Raw genomic sequence first — 23646 nt, 5'->3', positions numbered from 1 at the left:
CCGGCCCCGCGTTGCGCCCTCGGCGAGCGCCGCAGCTTGCAGGCGGCAGCCCGCGGCACCGGCTGCGCGCATCGGTGGCTCTGTGGCAACTCGCGCAAGGTAAGGTGTTTGTTAACTCCACGACGGACACTCCGATGACTCGTGAAGAGGAAAAAGGCGGCAGTGCTACAGAATATTTCTGGAGGAGCGTTTTAAGCCCCCTGAAAAGTCTCTGCCTTCACCTGGCAGCTTGCAGGTTTTGCAGAGCGATTCACCCGATTTGCGACTTGCAACATGATTTGGTGGCCAGTTCAAATCAGGGAGAAAAAGGGGGGGAAAAAAAGAAAGAAATTTGTGTTTTGTGGGAATTTTTCTAGATTCCAAAACCTTTTTACTTCAAGGACTTTCAAACGGATGCGTTCTTAGACCGCCGAGTCCTGCTCTGCAGTTATGGTTCGGCATGTCCTGGCGTGAAACTGATCCTGTAAAACAGTCGTGGTGATTCTCGCATTGTAACATTACAGGGATCCAGATAAGAGAGAAGCGAGAGCAGGAGTGTTCCTTTTTGCTGGGGCGCCCCGCATGTCCCGCGGGGCCTTTCTCCACAGTTCCTCCATTAAAAACAAAAACACAGAGATGCTTCTGTAGCAGTATGTCTACAGTACGTGCAGAAGCCAGGCAGCTTCCCCCTTAGGAATGCCCTTACCTCAGAGCTGAGTCATGCAAATTATACCTCCCTTCTCTCTCTCTCAACTCCTATCTTTAAGCCTATATCATCAGGCCCAGTTACTCCATGTCGAATACAAGTTACATTTCATAAATATTTCTGTCCTCTTCAAGCACAGATTCTTAAAATCATTTTTTTTTTCATAGTATCCGCTTTCTGGAGTGACGTTACAAATTGCGTTAACGAATATAATCCTAGAAACAAGTGGCTTTTTAAAAAAGATTTTGCAACGAGAGTAGAGGAAATAGCAAAACTTGGCTAGAATTTTCATTAAAAATTTCAAGAAATCTGAACTGAACAGAAACAGCAACCCAGGCACTGGATGTTGCAAGATTTCACTGCAGTGCAATGAAAAGTTTTACACCTCACAAGTAAGATTTCCCCCTAAGACAAATTAAATGATAAAATTCCACACAAGTGACGGCTGCTTTCAAATGTTTTGTGCATATGTACAGTGTTTTTTTTTTTTTTTTTTTTAATAGGGCAGCAAATGGCGGTAAAGAAACATGTTGGCTCACAGCTCCTTAAAATATTTTTGGAGATGCAGGCAGGGATGTTGCCAAAGCTCACTAAACCAGTTTTTAGAATGAAATAAATCTTTGTGATATCGATCCACAAAAATATCACACTGATTTATTATACTAATTACTGTCAGTCCAGTGATTTAAGTAGTATGAGAGTGTATTCTTTCAAGGAAAAAGTAAAGGAGATGAAGTTTGACTGGAAAATGTATGATTTTATGGGTTTAAATTACACTGCCAAAGTATTTTCCTGTTTTGCTTGGTGCTTGTAAAAGAAATAGAGACACATTTATTTAAATCCACAATAAAGTGGGGAAAATTAGCATCTGAGAGAACATTTGAATCAGTTTGGGACCAGAAAAGAAAAGTTAACATGAAATGCAACCTCTTGGGGGACAAAATCCAAACCAAATGAGAACTGCTGATATTGTGGTGCAGTGTGATAATGGCCTCTCTGCCTTCAGCAAAGACCCAGGGAAAGTCATCTAGCATTTCACACAAATAAGATGTTTGCTGCTGTGTGGCTACTTACCTGCAAGCCCAGCCATGCTTGATATGCACCTGTGTGCATATAAAGTGTGTTTGTGTGTGTGTGTGTGTGTGTTTGGGAGAGATAGAGAGAGAGAGAGAGTCATGAAGTAGTCAGTTTCACAAACCCCTCTGGCAGTGGTTTAGTCTCATCTCACACATGCACCAGTGCTGTAGGATAAATGAATAGACGTACAAACGTGGATGGAAGGCGGGACAAAAAGAGATAAAAGCGCAAAAGAGGACTTGGGGAAGAAGTTAGGAGGTGATAGCTCAGTGAGCAGTAAGGCGGTGAAAGAATATGAAAAGTCAAGAGAGGTGGAGAAGATTGGAAATCATGGAAGTAAAGAGAGGAGAGAAGATGAGCAATAGGGTTAGAGAGGAGAATAAACAAAAGTGTGTGAGGAAGCTACAGGAGAGGAGGAATATAAGTTTGGCGGGTCAGAGGAAAGGAAGACATGCAAAGGGGCGATGTTTTTAACCAGTCCTGGGACAACTGCCTCCTTGCTGGAAAAAAAAAAAACGCAGTAGTTATTCAGTGTCCAACCTGATCCTCAGTGAAATTTGCTCCTCTGTTATATTCCAGCTGCTTTTGTAGTTGCGGTAACATACAGGTAAACACATTCAGACAGCTTCAGACATGTTCACTAGGCAAGCACACAACCCCAGAGAGAAAATGATATTCCACCTCTGTCAAAAGTTAGTTTTCAGACCTCTGAAATCGCTCAGGAGAGGTGATGGAGCATCTCATAATCTTTGATGTTCCTGCCTTCATTTCTGTGCTCAGGTCAAGTTTTGCACTGAACACAGAACAAAAAAAATGTGTGTTGCTGGGTTTCACGCTAAGAGGTGTGATGTTATTCTTTGTTTTTGATGTGGCTGAAAAGCACCGCAGACCACAAGTCAAGAAGTTCAACTGTCACTGAATTTCCCTTGAATCTGGAAACAAAACAAAACAAAACATTGTTTTGTTTCAGGACTTGGTTTTATATTTACAAGGCACAGCTGTGTGACCAGTGTATATTTTTTCATTTTAATTGCAAAGGGAGTCAGTTATGACATGCGCTCTGCAAAGCATTTCAGTTGCAAATAACTGCATGTAAGTTTTTCGGTAAATACTGTCAAGAAAGACTAGGGAAGCCCGGGTCCAACTTTTTCACTTCCAGTATCGATTCTGGTACCTCACTTTAAAGTATCTGATCATACAGAGCACTGGTATCAATATGACGTATAACTCACTGTGTCCAATTTATTGGAATCATTTTTGTGCAAGGTAACATGAGACCAGAGATGATATGGCACTAAAAGCTGTCAGCAGTCCATCATGGCCGACTGAATGTGACTGATAGTGGAAACACTGAGTCTGTTTAATAAAGTCAGTTTTGGTGCCAATACCAGTCTGGCATATCTGAAAACAGACCATTTGCCCATTAGAAACACAAAATTAAGTACCATTAGGATTTAGTCTTCACCTTCCAGTGACTTACAGTGGAATCATAATATGAATATGTGGTCATAGGGTGTAATTGTTTTCTTTCCCTTCTCCCATTTCTTTTTTTCAATAGGTACAAGCAAATTGTAATTAAAGGCTAAACAAAATGTGTTAATGATGTTTTTATTTATTTACAGTTACAAGAATAAGTAGATGAACCACTGGGAATTGCCTACATATATTTATATATAAATCTGTCTTAAGAAATGGTCAGATCTTCATCTAAGTTACAATTATGAACAAACATGATCTATTTTAACTAATAACACACAAATCATTATATTTTTCTTGTCCATATAGAACACATCATTCAATTGTTCAGTGTAGTTTGGAAGAAGTATGTGAAACCTTAGGCTAATGACATCAACAAAATCTAATTCAAGTCAGGAGACAAGATTGGAGGTGTGGTTTAGAGCTAATTGAATTTATAAAAGACATTCAAATATTCTGACTTTGCTGTTTTGCTGATGTGAACCATGCCTAGAAAAAAAGAGATCTCAGAGGACTTACAGTCAAGAATTATTGATTTGCATAAACATTTAGATGGTTACAAACTAATCTCAAGAGTTTAGATATTTTTCACTCCACAGTTAGACAAACTGGCTTTAAAAGGAGATGACTTAGTTCTGTGGCTGCTGTCCCTGGAAGTGGACTCCCACCTAAAATGACTCCAAAGGCACAACACAGAAGGCTCAGTGAGGTAAAAAAAGAACCGCAGAGTCACATTTAAAGGCTTGAGGGAATCATTGGAGCTGGTTAATGTGTCTGTTCGTGAGTCTACCGTACGCAAGTCACGGTGCAATGTTTGCATGGTGCATGGCTTCCATGGCGGTACACCATGGAGGAAGCCACTGCTCTCCAAAAAAAAAACATCACTATGCACCTGAAGTTTGCCGAAGAGCACCTTGACAGCCCACAAGGCTGCTGGAAAAATGTTTTGTGGACTGATGAGACTAGGGTTGAAGCCCTACATATGGTGTAAAAAGGGCACTGCATACCAGCATGAAAACATCATAACAGTGAAGCATGGTGGAGGAAGCATCTTGATTTGGGGCTGCTTTGCTCCCTCTGGGCCTGGACAGCTCACCATCATTGACGGGAAAATGAATTCCTAAGTTTATGAAGGCATCTTACAGGATAATGTCAGGGTGGATGTCCAGCAGCTGAAGCTTAGTAGAAGCTGGGTGATGCAGCAGGACGGTGACCGTAAACATGGAAGTAAATCTATTACAGAATGACTTCAAACAAAGAAAATCCACCTTTTGGAGTGGCCCAGTAAGAGCCCAGACAATGAACTTTAAGGAGATCCAGTCGAAGGGCCTCAAGAGAGCTGATCACACCAGACATCCTAAGAATATGGCCGAGCCGAAACAGTTCTGTGAGAAAGAATGGTCCAAAATGCCTTGTTTTGAGGTTACTGCTAATAAAGGAGGTTCGACCATTTATTAAATCCAATTGGCTCACATGCAGCACTGTGAATGTTTAATGGAAGTGTTCAATGAAGACGTTATTGTTTTTGTGTTATTGGCTTAAACACACTCTGTTTGTCTATACTTTTGACTTCGATGAAGATCAGATCAAATTCAATTAATGCGGAAAATCAGGTAATTGCTAAGTGTTCACATACTTTTTCTTGCCACTAATTTAATCTGTGAAAGATTATGTCCAATGTCGCACATAAAATTAGACATAATTAATTTCTTTTAACTTTAGTGGGATTATTTTGTATGTGATATTTGCATAGATTTGCCATAGGATGGTATATGTCAATATTAGAAAAATATCTATATTGGGATATTGATTTTTATCTTATCGACTGGCCCCAGCTGCAATATCATGCCATTTGTGATGGAATCATTTACATATTACTAACCAGTTAAACTATGTGCTTTACTTGCTTTATTGTGTAAAATTTAGAATCATGGCAGGAATTGCATGTGCAAAGCGAACTGAACTTTGTGTGGTGCGGTGACTTTGGTTATATTCCAGCTCGAGGGGATTGTTAAATTTGCACATTTGTTTTCTCAGCACATGTCTTTTATTTAACTCGTATAGGACAAATAGGAATCAACCGTCCCTGCCACCTGGATTATTAGCACGGTTGCGTGGTACAGTAACTTCAGTGAAGGTGTCTCATCTTTCCTGAATGGTGTCCTTCATTTGAAATAATCAAACATCGTGCTGCTTGGCTCAGTAATAGAAGCTGGGATTGGCTTGGTGGGGATGCTGATGTTATTTTTGCAGCTTAATTCAATTGGTTAGATTGTGTCAGTCTAATGTGATTGGCAAAGTGAATGCCCTTGGACTATAAAAGGCAGCCAATACAGACATTAGAGCGTGACTGAGTAAAAGGGAAATTGTCCTCTAATGCTGTCTTGGCTGTCTGGACTTTAGATTGGAGTTTGTTGTTTGCCATAGCTGCTTAGGCATTTGGTGAGTATCTATCAAATTGTCAGGCCTGTTTAGATCATTCAGTAAGTCGGATGTTGGGATAGCTCTATTTATATTCTATAATAAAGTGGATGCTGTGACAATGCTCTGGAGAAATGTGGTCATGGGAAAAAAGCTGAGGTCAGACCAACAGGGAGAAGAGAGGGGAGGAAAATTGGATTGGACTGGACAGGAAGAAGAACCCTCTAGGGACATAGTATGGGTACAGTTCTCTTGATAGTGAACTTGTTCACTGGTTCTACCGGTTATACTTTTCCTAAATGCTCACTTTTCTTCTGCTCACGAGTGCTGACCTCTTCTATACTCTCCCCTCTTTTCAGCACTATTGGGAATGTGTACAAGCATGTGCTTTGCATTGTAAACAAAGGGAAAAATGCCAGAGTTGTTTTAAAAAAAAAAAAGTTCCCCAGGAGTTATAAATGATGAAATATTTTTCTTTGGCCAGTTGGTGGAATTCCTACTGAGTTGCTCCTGTCTTATGAGGACAACCAGCGTTTGTTTTTAATCCAGAAAAGTACAACTGACCTTCCCAAAGGACATGTAACAAATACATATTTTTCCTTTTTCCTAGCAAGTAGTTTCTTACTCTCTTAAACTGCTTTTCTTCAACCAAGTCTTTACATTGAACTCAAGTGTTGATTTGTTTGTCTGGGAAGGTTCTGTGATCTTTCATGAGATTTCAACCAGCCATTTGGAGCCCTTTTAAAATTTTACAAGATACACCGCTCGCAGTGTCAGGGAAAAGCCTCAACACTTGAAAATGACATACAGCTGTTCAGTAGTCTGTGGTGCTCAGTAGTTACATGGATCATCTGGCTGAAAGATGAACTGAAAGGTCCTGATATCCAAAGATGTAGACAAACGTGGGGGGGGCCAGCACCGGTTTCATTGGCATCCTGTCACTGCATAAGCTTGTCAATTAACCAAAGTCGTTAAGGCTGTAAGACTTAATAGCACATTTTTAAGGTAATTTTACAGAGGGCACTGTCACCTAGTCCCTTCCTTCCTTCTGTGATATCCCTTTAAATCAGTGAAAGTGAACTAGGCAATTTGGCACAGCGGTGGCTACAAATGACAGTGAGAGATGACTAAAATGTAAAATGCATGTAAACCTCACTCAGAGCACTCACATTTACCATTTTATTAAGTTTAATACTGAGTTGTAAAAGAGGCGGAAAGGGTTGATGTCAGTGTATCCACGCTTTCCCCGAAAAGGACTCTGCTGTCTGTAGGAGACAGTTCGGTTTTGTTTCTGATTCACTAAGACGTCCAGTGTAAACGATCAGCAACATAAGAATATGACGATGGCCAGTATTCTTGGTTTTCAGGGGAACAATAAAACAAAGTAATTAGAGAACTTCCACCCAGAAAAAGTAATCATTTATTTTATTTGTGTGTTTATTTAACAGGCACCATACAGATAACTTCAGATTGTTTGTCTGCATCAATTGTATGGGCACTGACTACTTTGGACAAAGACAAATAATCTTTATGTTGCCTTGATTGCTCATTTTTAATCATCACTGTAAGTTTTATGCAACAGTAGCTTTTTATATTACATGTTACTGTAGTACTCTGTCAAAATGACCTCCACGAGCATGATCGATGGATGAGCTGGGCAGTAAGAGATGAAGATGAGGTATGTTAGTTTGCATATTTGAAACATCAGCAGAATGTGTATCTACCATAGCATAATGAAAGAGCCGATAATGCCCATGAGTCTCCATGCTTTCATCTGTATGAGGCTGTCATTGTACAGCTCAGTGAGATGCCCGTAAATCAATATCCCGTTAAACTGATGTTAAAATACGTTCAAAGTATATAAAAGTGATACAAAGCATATAAAAGTAATTTGCTGGACTGTAAGAGTTAGCTGTATAGCTCACCATGCTGCATTTTGCTTTGTTTGAGCAACAATTTAGTGTGAAATCAAAGTGAGGGAAATTAACGTAACTGGATATCAAGTGGATGAGTGTTTTAGGGGAAAGTTCTCCAAAGTACCTCAGAAATACATTAAAAACAAAACGAAATTCGATCCGTTATTAAATTTTAATGTCACTATTTTCAGGAATTTTCGATTTATTTTTCAGCTTCATGGTAGATTATCCCCTTTTGAAAGACTCCTAATGTCAGTGTCAGTACATTTTCAGTTTTATTATTCGTTAACTGTATGTCCTCAGCTTTCAGAGAAGGTAATTCTGCTGGCGGTCAGACTGTACAGGAGGAAAATCAAAGTAGAAATCATGGTAAATCATTTATCATACTAACTATGGCATCATGTAAGAGCCCAGACAGAGTAAGAGGGCTAAGAATACTCCCTCTGATGCCGGTTACAGTATATGAACCTTAACTGTAAGATCATTGCTGGTGGAACATAGAGGTCATTCATTCGCCTGAACGACCTCCATTCCTCCATCAGGTTAAACTGGAGATGGTGACAGGAGTCCATATGCTGTATGAACGAATCCTCTCCTCTAATCTACATGATGACACACACATAGATTTGATTGATTTGATTGAAAGACGATGTGCGTGTGTGTGTGTGTGTGTGCGCGCGCTTGGGCGGCATGCATGGAGATGGGTGCTGGAGAGTGGTCGGTTGTTGTGGGGTCTAACAACCTTTGGCGGCAGTCAGTGACATCATGTACATCTCTGTGACATCACTTAATGTGATTGGGTGGGGTGTGGGGTCACCGCTCGTGCTCAGTCACTGCTTCTCTTCCTGACAAGACTTCCGTTGTCCCGTCTTTACCAATGACATGTCACCACACACATACGGGCAAACAGACAAACACACATATGAACAATAAAGCGTAATGGCAGTACAACCCCCTACATCTTCTAAACTACAACTCTGGCTTACGTTTCATACACGTAACTTCCTTTGCAGTGTACGTTGTTGCCAAGTGCGTATATGCCCACAGCAGTGATTTATGCACAACGTGCTGCCTAGTATTGTGCGACATCGTTGATGCAGCCCTCCTCATGAATATGTATGATTGCCATGAGTCAAGGTCCCTCATTGGCCACAACCAGAAAAGGCACGTTAACGGGCCAAGTTTTGTTGCGTTAGCCACTAATCTGTTAACTCATTTTTTAATGTCGACTAAACACTCTAAGACGTTATTTGCGCAAATAGCGTTCCATACACGTGTGCTCTGCCACTCACGCAACGCAAACACACGATGATGCTACCTGACAACACACAGGTATTCAAATACAGCAGAAAAACCTATTGTTTTCGTTTGACCTGGAACAACCTTATTTCCATATTAATCAGATCTTTTCTAATGTAGATTAGAAAATGCAGATTATGAGACTGTCAGCATTTCAGAAGAGTATCAAAGATCTATAATGCAGATTTTCTAAATCAGCTGAGTAGCAGGTCTTCACTTCTTTGTGTTGAAGCAACTATGTTTCTGTCTTTCAAAGAGAATTACAAAGGTTGTTTTTTTGTTTTGTTTTTTCACTGAATTGTATTTGCATGAAAATGGCCCAGAACCGTTGGGATCAGTGTGGTGTGCACGAGTTAAAATGTAATCTGATGTGTATGGCTTGGCAGTATACAGTAAACGTTGAGATGATATACATTTGTGTACCATCAAATTTCACCATATGGTGCCTTCGAGGACAGATGGATCCACTGAAATCTCAGTCCTCCATGGCACATGTTACTGTTACTGTGTATACTGTACTTACCAAGATTTATCCTAACATGACTCTGTCTAAAATTATTTTCTCACCTCGTGTTTGTATGAGTGCATGTTGCCTTAGTGACAGCTTCAAGTTCCTTGGTGAAAGAATTTGTGGTAGTAATAAGCAGTGGTATTTGGGTGATATCAGCTCTTATTCCCAGTATCCAGTTCCACTGTTTGCTGAGCATTCTATTCAGTGTTCTGTGGCTCTATCTTGACTGGCAGCACAGGCGCAGGGTTTGATTTTCAGTCTCCTTATCGGCCCTCTGTTGAGACTGAGACATCATCACCCGGGGGTGTTTACAGCATCGGAGTATCTGTAGTGTTGGAGCTAATCGCCCGTTAGACTGATAAAGAACAAGACTTGGCTACAGAAAGCTTCGCTTTGGAAAATAAATGGTCTGCTTAGCGTGTCTTGTACAGATATGCATGTACACACGCAGAAGACCAAGGGTAAAATTGTTTATGCTCGGTATAACAAAATTGACAACAGTTGATGGTTGTTTCAACATTTTCTGACATTCTGATACAACTTATTGACATATTATTCATTGAGTAAATAAAGTCCATCAGACATGGTCGATCTTACTTATTGCATTTCCAACGTTACATTTCCAGATTGCCAGGATTGTAGCCATAGCTTTCTAACCTACATGCGCCTATTCTTCACCTGTTTCTAATGCTTCTTTGTTTTACAGTTGAATTATGTGGCTTTCAATAGGTGTCCTCATAGCAATATTTCAAAACATAGGAACCAAAAATAACTTAAACTCATCGTATAGATTTAATAAAACCGCCGCTCCTTCATCTTTGAATCATTTCACACAACCAAGGTCATGTTTCTTTGAATATTTTCTGCAGTCTGGTAGGGAAGGAATAAAATTTGTGTACAGCCTTGAATAGTTTCAAATTATGTCCTGCACTGACTGAACTGGTTTGGATATTTTCAGTGAAACCTCCAGCAACGTTTCTGTGATTACTGTTCCCAGTTCCTTCTCCCAGACCCCCCTCAAATTATATGAACGTGTATGATTCATGTCTTCTTGTACTTTCCAAAAGCCAACTAATAGTAAACTGGCAGATTCCACAGCCCTTAGTCGTGAAAGGTCACTGAACAGAGAGGAGATGAGTAATCTTGGTTTTTGTGTCTCTTTTTAATTAGCTTACATGTAATAATGGCACACAACATTGTCTGAGATTAAAGAGCAAAGGTTTCACAATTTGTAGTTTTGGCATCAATTTAAAATTTTGTTTAATTGCTTGGTTGTGTTTTCCACTAGTCATCTAAATTGAATTGCTCTTTTATTCCTTCTCTTTTTCAGGTTCCATCTGAAAGAAGTGAGCGGCAGAGTGCGTACATGCCCGTGTGTGTATATGTATCGCCATGAAGCACCAGTCTATCTCCCGATGGCTGAGCCAGCTGGGACTGCCGCAATACTGCACAGCATTGGAGCAGGAATATGATGGTGTAGAGGTAATACAAGGACATGTACATGCACAAACAATATGTTTTCAGCTTCTTGTTTCTAAAATGACTCTTGAGGCAGCAGTAGACTAAATGCACCTACAAGGTTACAGGAACAAATTAAAACATCTCTTGAGAAAGTCTGGATGAGCAAAGTTAACAACAAATGTCATCAGTCCTCCCCAGGAAAAAAACAAAAAAAAAAAACATGTTATGCAGAAACTTACCATCGCAGTGTTGGTCATTCCCACAAACCTTTTGATACACTGTAAAAGACTGGCAGCCTCTGCACTGCACTTAAACTAAGTGCCATTGAGACAGATTAAGTGGGAAATGTGCTTCGCGCAGTAAAGGTAGATTAGCCTTGCAAATAAAGTTCAAAGCTCAGTTCTTTGCCAAAATGAGAGTATGTAAGATATTCTCTGTGTTTATTAATTTAGTATGCTGGGAGGAGATAGGAAGTTTAGATGATAATGATAATGATTGCATTTTAAATGACCGTTTGCTTCTCAGAAACAGTTACAACTTACAACTCCTGAATATCCAGCTAGTATTAAGTAGTTATCCCACAAATAACTACGTGAACCTGAAGTTGAGCATGATTAAGAATTTGCAAGACCCATGTCTCAGACATTTTTATGATTTTGTTGGATTAAATTTTTGAAGTTTCCAGAGCTGCTGCCATGTTTTCCAGTCAGAAAACCTGAAGCAAAACCCAAACATATCCCAATGATTATCCACAGCGCACCGAAATTGATGCCAGTAGGGGTTGACGGTGCACCGGTAGCTACATCGTTTTTATCGAGAAATTTCTTTTGAGAAACTGTAGTATAATGCAGCAGACATAAACAAGAAAAAGGAAGCCACCAGATTCAGTGCATAAAACTGACACTATCTGAATATGAATAAGTTTAAAAATTGTTTTTGTGTGTTGAACTGACTCTTTAAAACATCTGTTTTTAAAGGGGGATTTCAGTAAATGTTTGATGAAACCATCTGATATAATAAAGTGTTTCTCTTTTGGCCAAGCCAACTGGAAGACTAGTTGTTATAAAGAGTGTTTCCCACAGCAGGGAAATAAAGCAGCCCAATAAAACTTCATCACAGGTCTATTAGACTGAAAGAACGGGGATGTGGAGGCTGTTTTAACATCCACCCATTAACCTTCTTCATTCTGAATGTTACACAGCCATTGGCTAGGGCATGAGATTGATTAGCCAACAAGACATGAATTATTCCATTACCTCCTGCTAATGTTTACCCTGAGTGCATTGGTGTAATTAGTGAAGGCATGATGTTTGAAAGCTTATGAAAAAGAAGGTGAAAGTGGCAAGGAGAGAGCTAGAGAGAAAACAAGATGAGACAGACAGAAATCTGTTGCTCTAGTCTCATTCAACCATAATGGAGTTAAGACTGAAGTTGCTGTGTGAAATGTTCTCTCAAAATTCCACAGTTCAGTGACTTTCTGAGCTTAAAGCGACATACAACCAGTAAACTTCATTGTGCACTGAGTGGGTTTCCTTCAGTTCAAAGAGAAGTTATCTAAAATAAATGCACGAGCTACTGGCACTTCTATTACTCTCAATTGTCTCTGCACAGAGTCATTGCAGCTATAGGCAGCGTATGATCTAAGACTCACACTCTCCTTGACCGTTCTCCATGCATAGCGAGCCCAGCACAGCGTTGCTAACCTTCCTCTGGATATTATAACAACAGTATTCGGCTCAGTGCTTCTTAGCCATCCAGGCTGCTCGTTAACACAACACTCTCTGAGGTAAAACCAACTCAGCCAACATCAGCAACACTGCCAACAGCTACATGCACGTAGTGTCCAAAGAGCATTTCCCGACTCTTTCATTATTTTCGATATAGTGGCGTATATTTGTGTTTATACTCCATTAGCAGATGCACCACAGATGAGTCTAGAAACCACTGAACCAATTTTGTGCTTTATCTTATGGTTCAGTGGGTAATTTCCTATGTGCAGACAAAATTTCCCACCACTGTTTATACCCAAAACCACATTGAATGTGCAGGTTTTCATTAGAACAGATACTATTCTCTTTTGCAGCCCCACTTTTTTTATTTGGGTTGTGTTCACACTGCAGGCAAAAGGGTCGGAAAGAACCTGATTTTGAATCTGATTTTGAATCAGAATCGTATTAAAGCAAGACGTAAAGCCACAACAGTGAGTTGAGTCACAAGCTCCGTTTAATGTCAGAAATATTGAGTCACGCAGGTTTTAAAAACTCCAGATTACAGCGACATGCTGAGGTGTTTAATGTCCGGAGCTGTCCCTGCATCTGTGCTCACTTTTCATTCACTTGCACCTTCACCGTTGCAACAACATTCACGCGGGCAAAGCCAACATTCACGACTGCTGTATCAACTCTCCACAGGACTGGTATGAGAGTTCATATTGTTGTTCAGCTCTGCGTGATCAGGATAAAGAAAACATGTCAACTTGCTGTTGGACACAAGAGGGAGACGAGAGCGATAGAGGGAGGGGGAGACAGATTTAGAGATAGATAAGGCTTGTGATATGCCAACCACGTCGCTCGCCCTCTCACACACACACACACACACACACACACACACAAACGCACACAAACTTGTAATTCTGACTTTGCGAGGAAGCTCACTGACATAATGCCTAACCCCAACCCTTACCCTAACCCTGCCTTAAACCTAATTTTAACCTAAACACTAAAACCAGGTCTTAACCCTCAAACAAAAGACCTTTTGAAGGTGTGTCAGAAAGTGAGGCCCGGAAACCAAAACGTCCTCACTCCGTAAGGTCTATAGCTCACAAAGATAGAAGTACAAGTACACGTACACACAAACATATACACACACATACACACACACACACACACACACACACACACACACACACACACACACACACACACACACACACACACACACACACACAGTCAAGGGGAATGTGTTACCCATGTTAACATCAGCAGAACTAATATAGTGTCTTCTTCTTTAACCTGTGTTATTACTGAGCTGTTGAGGCATGTTGGCCGCAATGACTGGTAGTGTGTGTGTGTGTGTGTTTGCATTCGTTTTAAAGGTTATTTTTTGAAATTGTTGCTTTCCTAGAACTTTTGTGTACGTGTGTGTGTGTGTGTGTGTGTGTGTGTGTGTGTGTATGCCCTTGTGTATGTATGTGAGTGGGTCACTTTGGGCGTGTTTGTGTGCATGTGTGCAACTGGCTACTTTGGTATGCACGTATGTGTGTGTGGTTGTGGGTGAGTGTATAACTTCTAACTTGCTGTATGTGACTGTAATTTGATTGTGAACTGTTTCTGCTTGAGTTTTCCTTTTGTGTGTGTTTGAATTCATGGATTTGCCCACTGTATGTTGGTGTCGTCTAAATAGAGCAGTGTCTGTGATGAACTAGTAGAATGGTCGTATTGTTGAGAAACCAAAACAACAGGGCTTTGGTTTGAGCTGGGAGTGTCCTTTGATGGCAGTGTGTGCCATTTATATGCGTGTGTTTTTGTGTGGTTCCATTACTGTAGAAGTTTGAGTTCTGGTTCAAAGTCTTTTTGGCTCTCCTTCAATTGGCTATTTTAGGCATCATTTATCTTAATACCATAGTGAGGGTTTAAGTGAGGCAGGGTGTGTTTGTTCGTGTGTTTAAGACAATGCTGTAATGACAGGAGCAGGATGAGGGGGAGGAGAAGGCACACTTTTGGAAGATAGGAGGTCACCAGTTGCCTCAGCATTTTCCTTTTACTCTGCTGGAGCCACCAAGTTGTCTAGACAGACTTTGTGTTAACTACAGTTACGTCCACCAAGCACAACAGTATCTTGCTGCCAATGTTCTGAATGATATTCCCTTTTTAATATAGAGAGGAAACTCAAGAATTAAATGCAATTTCATAGTGGCTGCTGAGTAAGGGGCAGGTTATGCTCGAACAGAACTCTTTTATACAATGTGTCGTCAGACCACGTTGGAAATCAAGTGTTTATAGTTTCCGAACAGCCACACTGGAAGGCGGAGGGAAAAGTTGGCCATCGTACAGAGGGGCAAATGAAATCCCCCCCAGATGCACTGCTGACAACTTAACAAAATAATAAAATGTGAGAAACGGGGGGGTGGGGGGGTGAAGCAGCAACCAGGAGGGTAGATGAGACAGCGTCCTGGTCTCTGACTGTCTGTCCCATACAACTTTCAGATCAAAGTCCTGACCCCAGAAATATTCTTGTTGTCTCTGTTTTAAAGTGTCACTTGAGTAAGATTACCATCTGACGCTGGTCAAAGTCAGGGTTGAGACTCCGTTGAGCCTGGTGTCAAAGTTCACTCTGTAGCCCGGGTCATAAGGTCAGATCTCTTAGTCTCACTTTTCTGGCAGGACTATAACATGTGAGGCCATCCATATAAAGTAAGGCTGGTGTTTCTAATAAATAGATGCTGCTGCTGTAAAAGCAGCAAAACAGAATAAAACTTTTTTTTATGAATGACTAAAATAGAAAACTACAACAACATTTTATTCTGCAATTAAATCAGTTAATATGACTTTAGTTTTCAAGCTGCATTAAGCAACTTTTGACTGCTTGAGGGAAATATTTCTTGGTTTTGCAAAATAGTTGAATATATGTTTAATCTTCTAGCTCTTCAGCGTGTTTCACTATGGACAAGTTCAGCTTTTGTGAACCTGTGTGCTTGGTTTAGCTGGTGACAGTTTTTGGGTTATAGCTAATTAATTGGAAACTCTTTTAATACCCATATAATCATTGTAGTCATTATTTAAGCAAACAATGTCAAACATTTGCTGGTTCCAGCTTCTCACATGTGCGTGTTTGATGCTTTTCTTTGTCATACATGACAGTACACTACATGTCTTTAGGTTATGGACGGTTGGTCGAACAAAACAAGACCTTTGAGGCATTTTGAATATTTTTTTCAACATTTTTCAAAAAAACAATAAAATGGGAAAATAATTGTCAGATTAATCGGTAATGAAAATAATTGTCAGTTGCAGCCCTACACTTCAGATTAACTTTGTTTGTGTTTCTCTGTTTTCTAGGATCTGCTCCACCTCTCAGAATATGACCTCCTGGAGCTTGGAGTGCACAATCACCTCCACCGCCTGCACCTCCTCACTTCTCTACGCCTCCTCCAGGAGCGAGAGAGGAGGAGAGGTACTCAAATACACCCAACCACACACACAGACCCATGGGTGACCAAACGTTATCTGTCCTTATTTGTCCCGTCAGTTTGTTGGTACTGGCTCCTTGTTGGAGTCCCCAAGTTTCCACCTCTCTGTCTCTCTGCCTGTGCGCCCAGAGAGTAGACAGAAAGACAGAGACGGATAGCATTAGTGTCATGTAAAGACATGCTTATGCCTGGGGGGTCTGCTGGTGGAGTTGGGGGTTGTCTGCTGGAGGACAATACTGTGTGACACACACACACACACACACACACACACACACAGAAAACATAAAAGTGAACACTTCCAAAGCTGTCAGTAAGTTGGGAGAAGAGTGCTGAGGCCTGCAGTCCTGCTGAGTTTAATCACTTCTAGAAGTGTGTGTATGCATGCATGGATGTGTGTGTCCGTCTGTGTGTGCGTGACAGGCTGCTTTGTTAGCTCACTTTCCCATGCATTATACTGTGAAATCTAACTGTTGTCTTGGTGACTGAGTCGTGCCTGAGTCCAGTTTATACAAAGTGAAGAAATTATTTTAGTGAATTCTCTGAAGCTAATGTATAATAAAGGAACGTTTAACGCGTTGACCTATGCAACCGTTTTTACGCGGCAAAGTCAGAAATATTGTAGAATCGAAATTAAAATTTGTATGTTTTCATGGGCAAGATAGCCAGTTCGCAACCAAAACAATGAATCACATTGGCTTCGATAACCAGTGTGCAACAAGTTGTCTTGGCTGAACTATTGAAAATTTTTCAGAAGCCAGACTCTCTGAACTTGTTAGAGGAAGCAGCAACTATAAAGACGTACAGTCTCCTCCTATCTCATAGTTAACCCAGCAATTTGCTAGCCCATCTGGAATGGAGTGTCTTTAAAAACAAAAACAGACCTCAAGCTGCGGTGAGTAAAAAAAAAACCTTTTGGTCACAGCGCTATCTTTGACATGCGTTAAGTTATGTGCAAATTCATTTTTATTGCGAGTCAATTCCTCTGTATAAGTGTTAAGTGGTAAAATGTCAAAAGTCTCAGAAGTAAGAGTTAAATAAGTAAAAAAAAAAAAAAAAGGGTTTACAAATGGTTCATATAAACATGCAGCATGTATGAGAGATGAAAGGCCTGTGGATTCTCTAGCCTTAATTTGTCTAATGGTAAAAATGACATTACATTTCTTTGCAAAGCAAATCATCGTAATGAGTGTCTGCATTTTCTGTTATCTAGAGAAGATAAGGATTAATATTAAGAACATTTCCGATATACACTTTCAGTCAAACAAATTGCATTCTAATTGATATTTTAATTAAATTGCCAATATGAAGTTATAATAAGAAATAATGTCAGTCTTATGATGGGGAAAGATATGAAGAGAATCAGCTTAGAGGGGAAATTTCGTTGTCCCACTGCATTACACACTTCGAAAGCAGTTATGTATGCACTGACACTTAATCCACCGAGTTTTCCTTCGTTTTAGACCATTTCCTCTTGCTATAATTTTTTTTTGAAATCTTGAAGTCAGAGTTTGTGATCCAAGAGTCCAGGTTCTGCTTCTCTCTGGATGAATCCTGACATCCAGCAGCCTGTTCGTGTGTCTTGTGCGTTCCCTTCAAACTAAAAAAAACAAAAAGTCACCAAATCGTTCAACCTCTGACAACCGTGATTGTCTGTATCAAATTTTACCCCAGTCAACCTGATAGTTGTCAAGATTTTTAACAATGGAGCAAAGCGTTGGAACAAAAGACTGATGGAGCATAGCTACAGTAATAAATGAAGAAATGCAGAAAAGAACAACTGGTGACGTAGCTCGAGCACCGAAAGAAAATACAGTGACTCCTATAGTCACTCAAACCAGATCAGCAGAAAAATATGGAAAGAAATATCACGGTGCCGCCAACACCTTTTGATTGACAAGTGATATGCGAGTAACAAGCACAGCAACGAGTGCCATATACACTAAACAGCAGGTGAGAACTTCACAGATTACTCCTTTAAAAGCACACATTTTTACATTCCTGAGATCACTGTGTGACTGCTAGTGGAGCCCCGAGCTGCAGGCTCGGGACCGTTGCTGAGGGGAAAAAGCCTCTAGTTGAAATCACTCTGTCACCAACTACTGTGGTATTAACTGTCTGCCTGGCAGCCTGCCACCCCTATCATTACCTCAAAGGCCAGATTTGTTCAACTAATGGTATCCTTTACACACACACAAACACACGTGGCATCCTCCAAAAATGCCAAGTCAACATTTGACCCAGATAAGAGCATTCCCTTGAGAGCACCTTCAGCATAAATAAAAAAAAAAAACGCATGCATAGTCACACACTGCATCCAGGCAGATATTCATTTCATCATATCACTGTTTGTTGGCTACAGTATATGTTTACGTGTCTAGAATAGGAATCCGTGTGTGTGTGTGTCTGCTTTTGCCAGGTACTTTCCTCGTTGGCAGGAATTAAAGGAATTGAAGTAGAGATGCTCCAATTAGAGCAATTAGAGGGTGAAATCGGAGGCATCAGTAGGCTCGCATGTGTATGCTCACATTTCACCTATTTCAGCGATTTCATTTTGTGGTTATGTTTAGTTGCAGTTGTTGCATAGTGCTGAGGTTATTCTATGGATACTTGTGTCGTTTAAAAGGTTAACTTTAACCTCAGCTGTGTTCTTGTTTGTAATTTTAAATTGAAAGATCCTAAGTTGCAGTCCGCAGCTTGACTAAATATGGAAGGAAGAAATTCTGTTTTTTCGCTTTAATGTCACAGTCTAAACTAAAGCACACATTAGGCACAGATTAAATTAAGAACAGTGTCATGTCATTTAAGTATATTAATGGGTGATTCTTACCAGTACTGTCATTTACATCTGATAGGTTTAGATCAGTGTAATCATCTGAAAGCAGCTGGGCTAGTCTTTGCTTTCCAATTGCAACCTCTAATTAATCAAGCACCTGGCTCTGGAAAAAAATTAGTTTTATTACGCTGTGCGCATTTCTTTACACCAAAGAGGTCAGAGTGTATAAAAGGCATAGGTTGCACACAGCAGTTAAAAAAGCTCCCCTCTCCAATCACATTGGCTCCCTAACAATATATTTCCCGAAATCAACACCTGAGTCATGTAAAGAGGACTACTATGAGGCGTATGCAGTCAAAGTATAGGAAGGAAAGACATTATTGTGCACATTGAAATAGAATTGACCAAATCTTACTGTTTTGATTCTGCCACATTAAACACTTGGATTAAAATAATGTACAGACAACTGTCAAAGTAAAAGGAGAATGATATGAGGATCTTTCAGACAATATAAAAAAACCCCAAAAAACATAAAAAGCACCATGACATTTAAGCAGCTACCTGTGTCTTTGTATCGATTCACAGAAATAAGACATTTAGCATCTTATCTTTAACTGCATACCTCCTCACGGACTCAGAAAACAGAAATCATACATGCATCCATTTTTGCTTTCATTCATTCATACACTCAGGTTAGCTCTCTGAGCTATACCAGCTGTTTCGTCCCTTCCTTAATTTCATGAGCCAAGGAAGTTAATAACGTGAATACCAGGCCACGGGCAGACAACACACTGCTATGCCATGCTAAACATGGATTGACACGAGTTCTACATTGTTTGTGTGTGAGTGTGTGAGTGTGTGTGTGTGTGTGTGTGTGTGTGTGTGTGTGTGTGTGTGTGTGTGTGTGTGTGTGTGTGTGTGTGTGTGTGTGTGTGTGTGTGTGTGAGAGAGAGAGAGATTGAGAGAGATGACAGGTGTTCATACAGACAGTTTGTTTGCTTGTTTGTGTCCCTGGTGGACAGTGATGTATCCATGGTGGCAGAGTACTTACAGTGGTCAGTTGGGAGTCAGTTGGTTTGTTGACCAAAGATAGAAGTTTCTTTATTCACAGTTCCATAGCTGTCAACTCACTTGAACTATCGCTGGCCTGTTGGTGGTTTTTATCACAGTAGAAGCTGTTGAAGGAGGGCATGAGATTCCTGCACTCATTTACCTGCCTCAACACACGTTAGGCCAGATCAGATTCCAGATTTGAACCAGCTAGTATTGTTGTTTTGGCTTTTTTTGTTTTAAAAAAAAAAAAATAATAGTTTTCTGTTCTGCTTGCTGGTTCGTCAGCTGTTATAAAGCCTAACTAAAGTACCCTCCAAGACTTTTCAGACCATGACCTATGATGCTCATGAAGCCAGTAGTTCAAATTGGCCTCATGGGTTCAGCCATTGCCAGCTGTTTTTTAAGTTAACAACTTCTGGGGGCAAACACACACCACATCCTTCACAAGCTAAGCATTTTTTTTTTTAGGCCGAACTGTATTTTTGTGATAAAGAGATGTTAAGAGAACTAAATTTACTAAATAACACATAGATTTAATCAATGATACAAAAATTCCCTAAAAATTTACAACTTAGAGGGGGAAGATTTATGTATTTTTCTTGGAAAGGGAGATATCTATGATATTGTGGCCAAATATTCTGGTGCTTTGTAAAGCAAAAAAATCAAATTATATATAATACAATCACACACGTTGTCAACTTTTTCCCTTCACTGTGATCAACTGAAAAATGGTCCGCAGCAGCTCTGTGCAGCTGGTGCATGACTGTTTTAACACTGACAGTATCCATAAAATCATAGAAATAATTCTTCATTCAGGCAGCGTTGTGCCGAGGTTTGCACTTCTATGACCTTCACATATTAGACAATTTATATGATATCCTACCAAGAAGTACAGGCTGAACCAGGATAATCTCTCTTGTGAAGGTGATAGACTCATCAACATGACCTAGAGTTAATGCGATAAACATCTTCCCGTTTCTGTTTGCATGTGTCAGTAACACCAACGAAGCCGTCAACATTCTGCTGTTATCTCTTGTATGTCAAAACAGGGAAGATCTAGTTCCAGGAATTAGACAGATTCAAGATAGGAACATCCAAAAAAATGTAAATACTTCAAGAAAAACGACATTGGAGGAAATCTGGGCATCGTGGAAGCTATCTTCTTTATTACAACCTCTTAAGAAATGTAGCTACAAAACTGAGCTAACAGCGAGCAACGTTTTACGCAGTGTATCCTTCGCTTGTATTAAATTTTGTAAGCACTTATTTCATGTTTCATTTTTATGGTGTAAATAATGTTGCGTATGTGTGGCCACATTACTTTTTCCCCTAGCAAATCCTCCGCAGTCAGCTGGAAGTTTTCTTTTTGTTTTGTTTTTTTGTTTTTGTTGTTTTGTTTTTTGCAGTGAGGGGTGTCTTCCTTTTGCTAGGTAACATGTCACTTCTGTCAATCATTTGCATGATTGTCTACATCAGCTATATCCAGGCATCAAAAACAACGATAACAAGCTTTCCTTCATTTTTTTTTTTTTTTTTTTTTGTGGTTCAGTCGGTTCACTGTTCCAATTACAGAACTGAGAAAAAGCTACAATAACAAAGTATTTAGTAACATTCAGTATTGTTGTTTTAAAAGTTTTTATGTTTCTCCAAAAAAAAAAAAAAATCCTTAAAACTACATGACAAATTAGATCATCAGTCATTGCCCTCCAAAATGACTGAGCTGATCTGATCTGGTACTACCAATAGCAGAACATTGTTTGTCACTGCCTTGATCTGATGTGCCACCACTAAAGTTTGGTTAGGTTTAAGCACAAAAAACTGGTAAGTTAGTTAACTATTATGGTCACTGTTAAAAGAAACCAACATTGACTGTTGGTAGGAAACAGGATGCAATCAGCAGTCTCCTGTGTCAGTGTCGCGCGTTTGTGTGTCAAAACATCTCCATAAGAAGTTTTTCTTTGCAACATCACGTTGCTGCTGTCATTTCTCCTGAGAGACAAAAGTCAAAATTCTTACAGACTCGAGAGGTTTTGTCAGTTAAACCTAAACATGTTGTTTTCGGCATTTGACCAAATGACTAACGCTGTCCTTTTTCTGGTGAGGACAGTCTTGCAAGTCTCACTATAAATGTGTATATGGGAGCGTTTATATGTAATATTGTACTTTGCCCCTTACAAAGACATTAAGGAAATGAAATTGCGAAATGAAAAACACCCAGGATTTAATGATCCTTTTTGACACTGGCTCCAGGCCACTGAATTTTGCCACCTTTACAGACGCACATTACGTAGAAGCTGCCATGAATCATGAGTGATGCTCCTGTCAAATTCTGCAGCGTTGTGAGGTTAATGAGAATAAGCAGCAAGAATCCTGTGGATCAACTGATGTTGACGTTCCACAAAAAAACCATCATCGCATGAGTTAGAAAAATTGGTAAATTTCATTCTACCTGAACAAACATCACTTTTTTATTGTAAGATCCTAAGGCTGCAACCAGAGGAATGAGGAGTGGCCTAAACACTGAACTGTTTACACTTCACACTTTTCTGATCAGAAAAACACACTTGGAAGCACAAGCATGTGTGTATATAGATCTAAAAGGGAGGGAGTGGAGGAGGAAAACAGAGGGGAGGAAGTGGGAGATGAGTGGATGGAATGAGGAAGAGAGAAAACAGAGAACAGTTCATATCTTCTAACTCAGGAGTTACAGGAATACCAGAGAACCCAACATGGAGAGGACCAGAAGGAAAGAAAAAAACCCTCAAATTCTTCTTAATAACAAGTGTAATAAACCGATAACACTCAAGTGCAATTATGCGCAGGTTGCAGCTCCCGTAGGTGGGGAAGCCAAACCCATCTATTTAATGGTTTGGGAAACATTGGTGCCCTGAGGTGGACTGGTGGTCAGTGTTTGAAAATGAGTGACTCAGCGAGGCGTTGTGCCAACTCGCTATACCGCCTGAGGGCTAAGGTGCCAAAGCAGGGCTTGGCCTTAGGAATCACTTTAATAGGAATTACAGGAAATAGCTGCAATGGTATGGCATTCTACAAAAATTCAGCAAAATAAACATTTTGGTTCCGCAGACTTTTCTAAATAAAACAATAAAGCCCTGATCTTGTATGCTTCCTGTGCAGCCCAGTTAATTATGTATACACTATAAAACTTATAAAAATACTGTTGTAAAATCCCAGAGGAGGAAATGCCACTGTGCTTTGCATCAAGCCATTTTTCTCCACATTTTAATTTTTGCATATCAGGGCACCCCACTGTGTATTCTTATCTCAACAAAACAAAATGTGCGTTTCCATCTGCTGCTGTTATGCAATATTAGGAGTTGAGCACATCGAGTTAAACAGCCGATGGCACTAATTCTCTGGTTGGGTGCCATTAAAGAATTTCAGAAGAAATGGACGCAACAAGATGTTGTAATTTCAGTCAAACGTCAAACGATGGAAAGTCTGTTTGTTTCATACAGTAAATTGAGGAATGTTTGATTTTTGTGATTTGTTTCTTTTTTTTTTTTAATGTCTGGTGTTTCCACCCAGGTCTTTTTATGCACAAACTGTACCTCTGTGCTTGCTTTCCTGAAAGGTTTGTTCTCTGGCAAACAACTTGATAAGACCTTTCATCACGAGGACACATGTCAGTCAAGGATTATAGTTCTGCTCTGCCCCCCCACCCCCCCACCCCAAATGACAACCCCCTCCCAACCCTGTTCTTTTGGAAGGGCTCAAGTGATTCAGGAGATGATTACAGATTACTCTCCTGACTCACTGTACATCTTA

At 40.1% G+C, this 23646-nt stretch overlaps 1 protein-coding gene across 1 annotated transcript in view; it reads left to right on the top strand.

The window, feature by feature from the left end:
* Positions 1-23646, top strand: part of bcar3 (BCAR3 adaptor protein, NSP family member) — an 80635-nt gene continuing 56989 nt past the window's right edge. Inside the window, exons 1-3 of the mRNA XM_040128502.1 lie at positions 1-99; positions 10716-10867; positions 15904-16018. Of these exons, the coding sequence (XP_039984436.1) occupies positions 10778-10867; positions 15904-16018 (205 nt within the window). The 5' untranslated portion in view covers positions 1-99; positions 10716-10777. The remainder of the gene's footprint in view (positions 100-10715; positions 10868-15903; positions 16019-23646) is intronic.

This window comes from Xiphias gladius, chromosome 6 (genome assembly GCF_016859285.1).
Source record: "Xiphias gladius isolate SHS-SW01 ecotype Sanya breed wild chromosome 6, ASM1685928v1, whole genome shotgun sequence".
Lineage (NCBI taxonomy): Eukaryota > Metazoa > Chordata > Actinopteri > Istiophoriformes > Xiphiidae > Xiphias > Xiphias gladius.
Note: the sequence above shows the minus strand (reverse complement) of the source record. Positions and strands in the feature narration are given on the sequence as shown.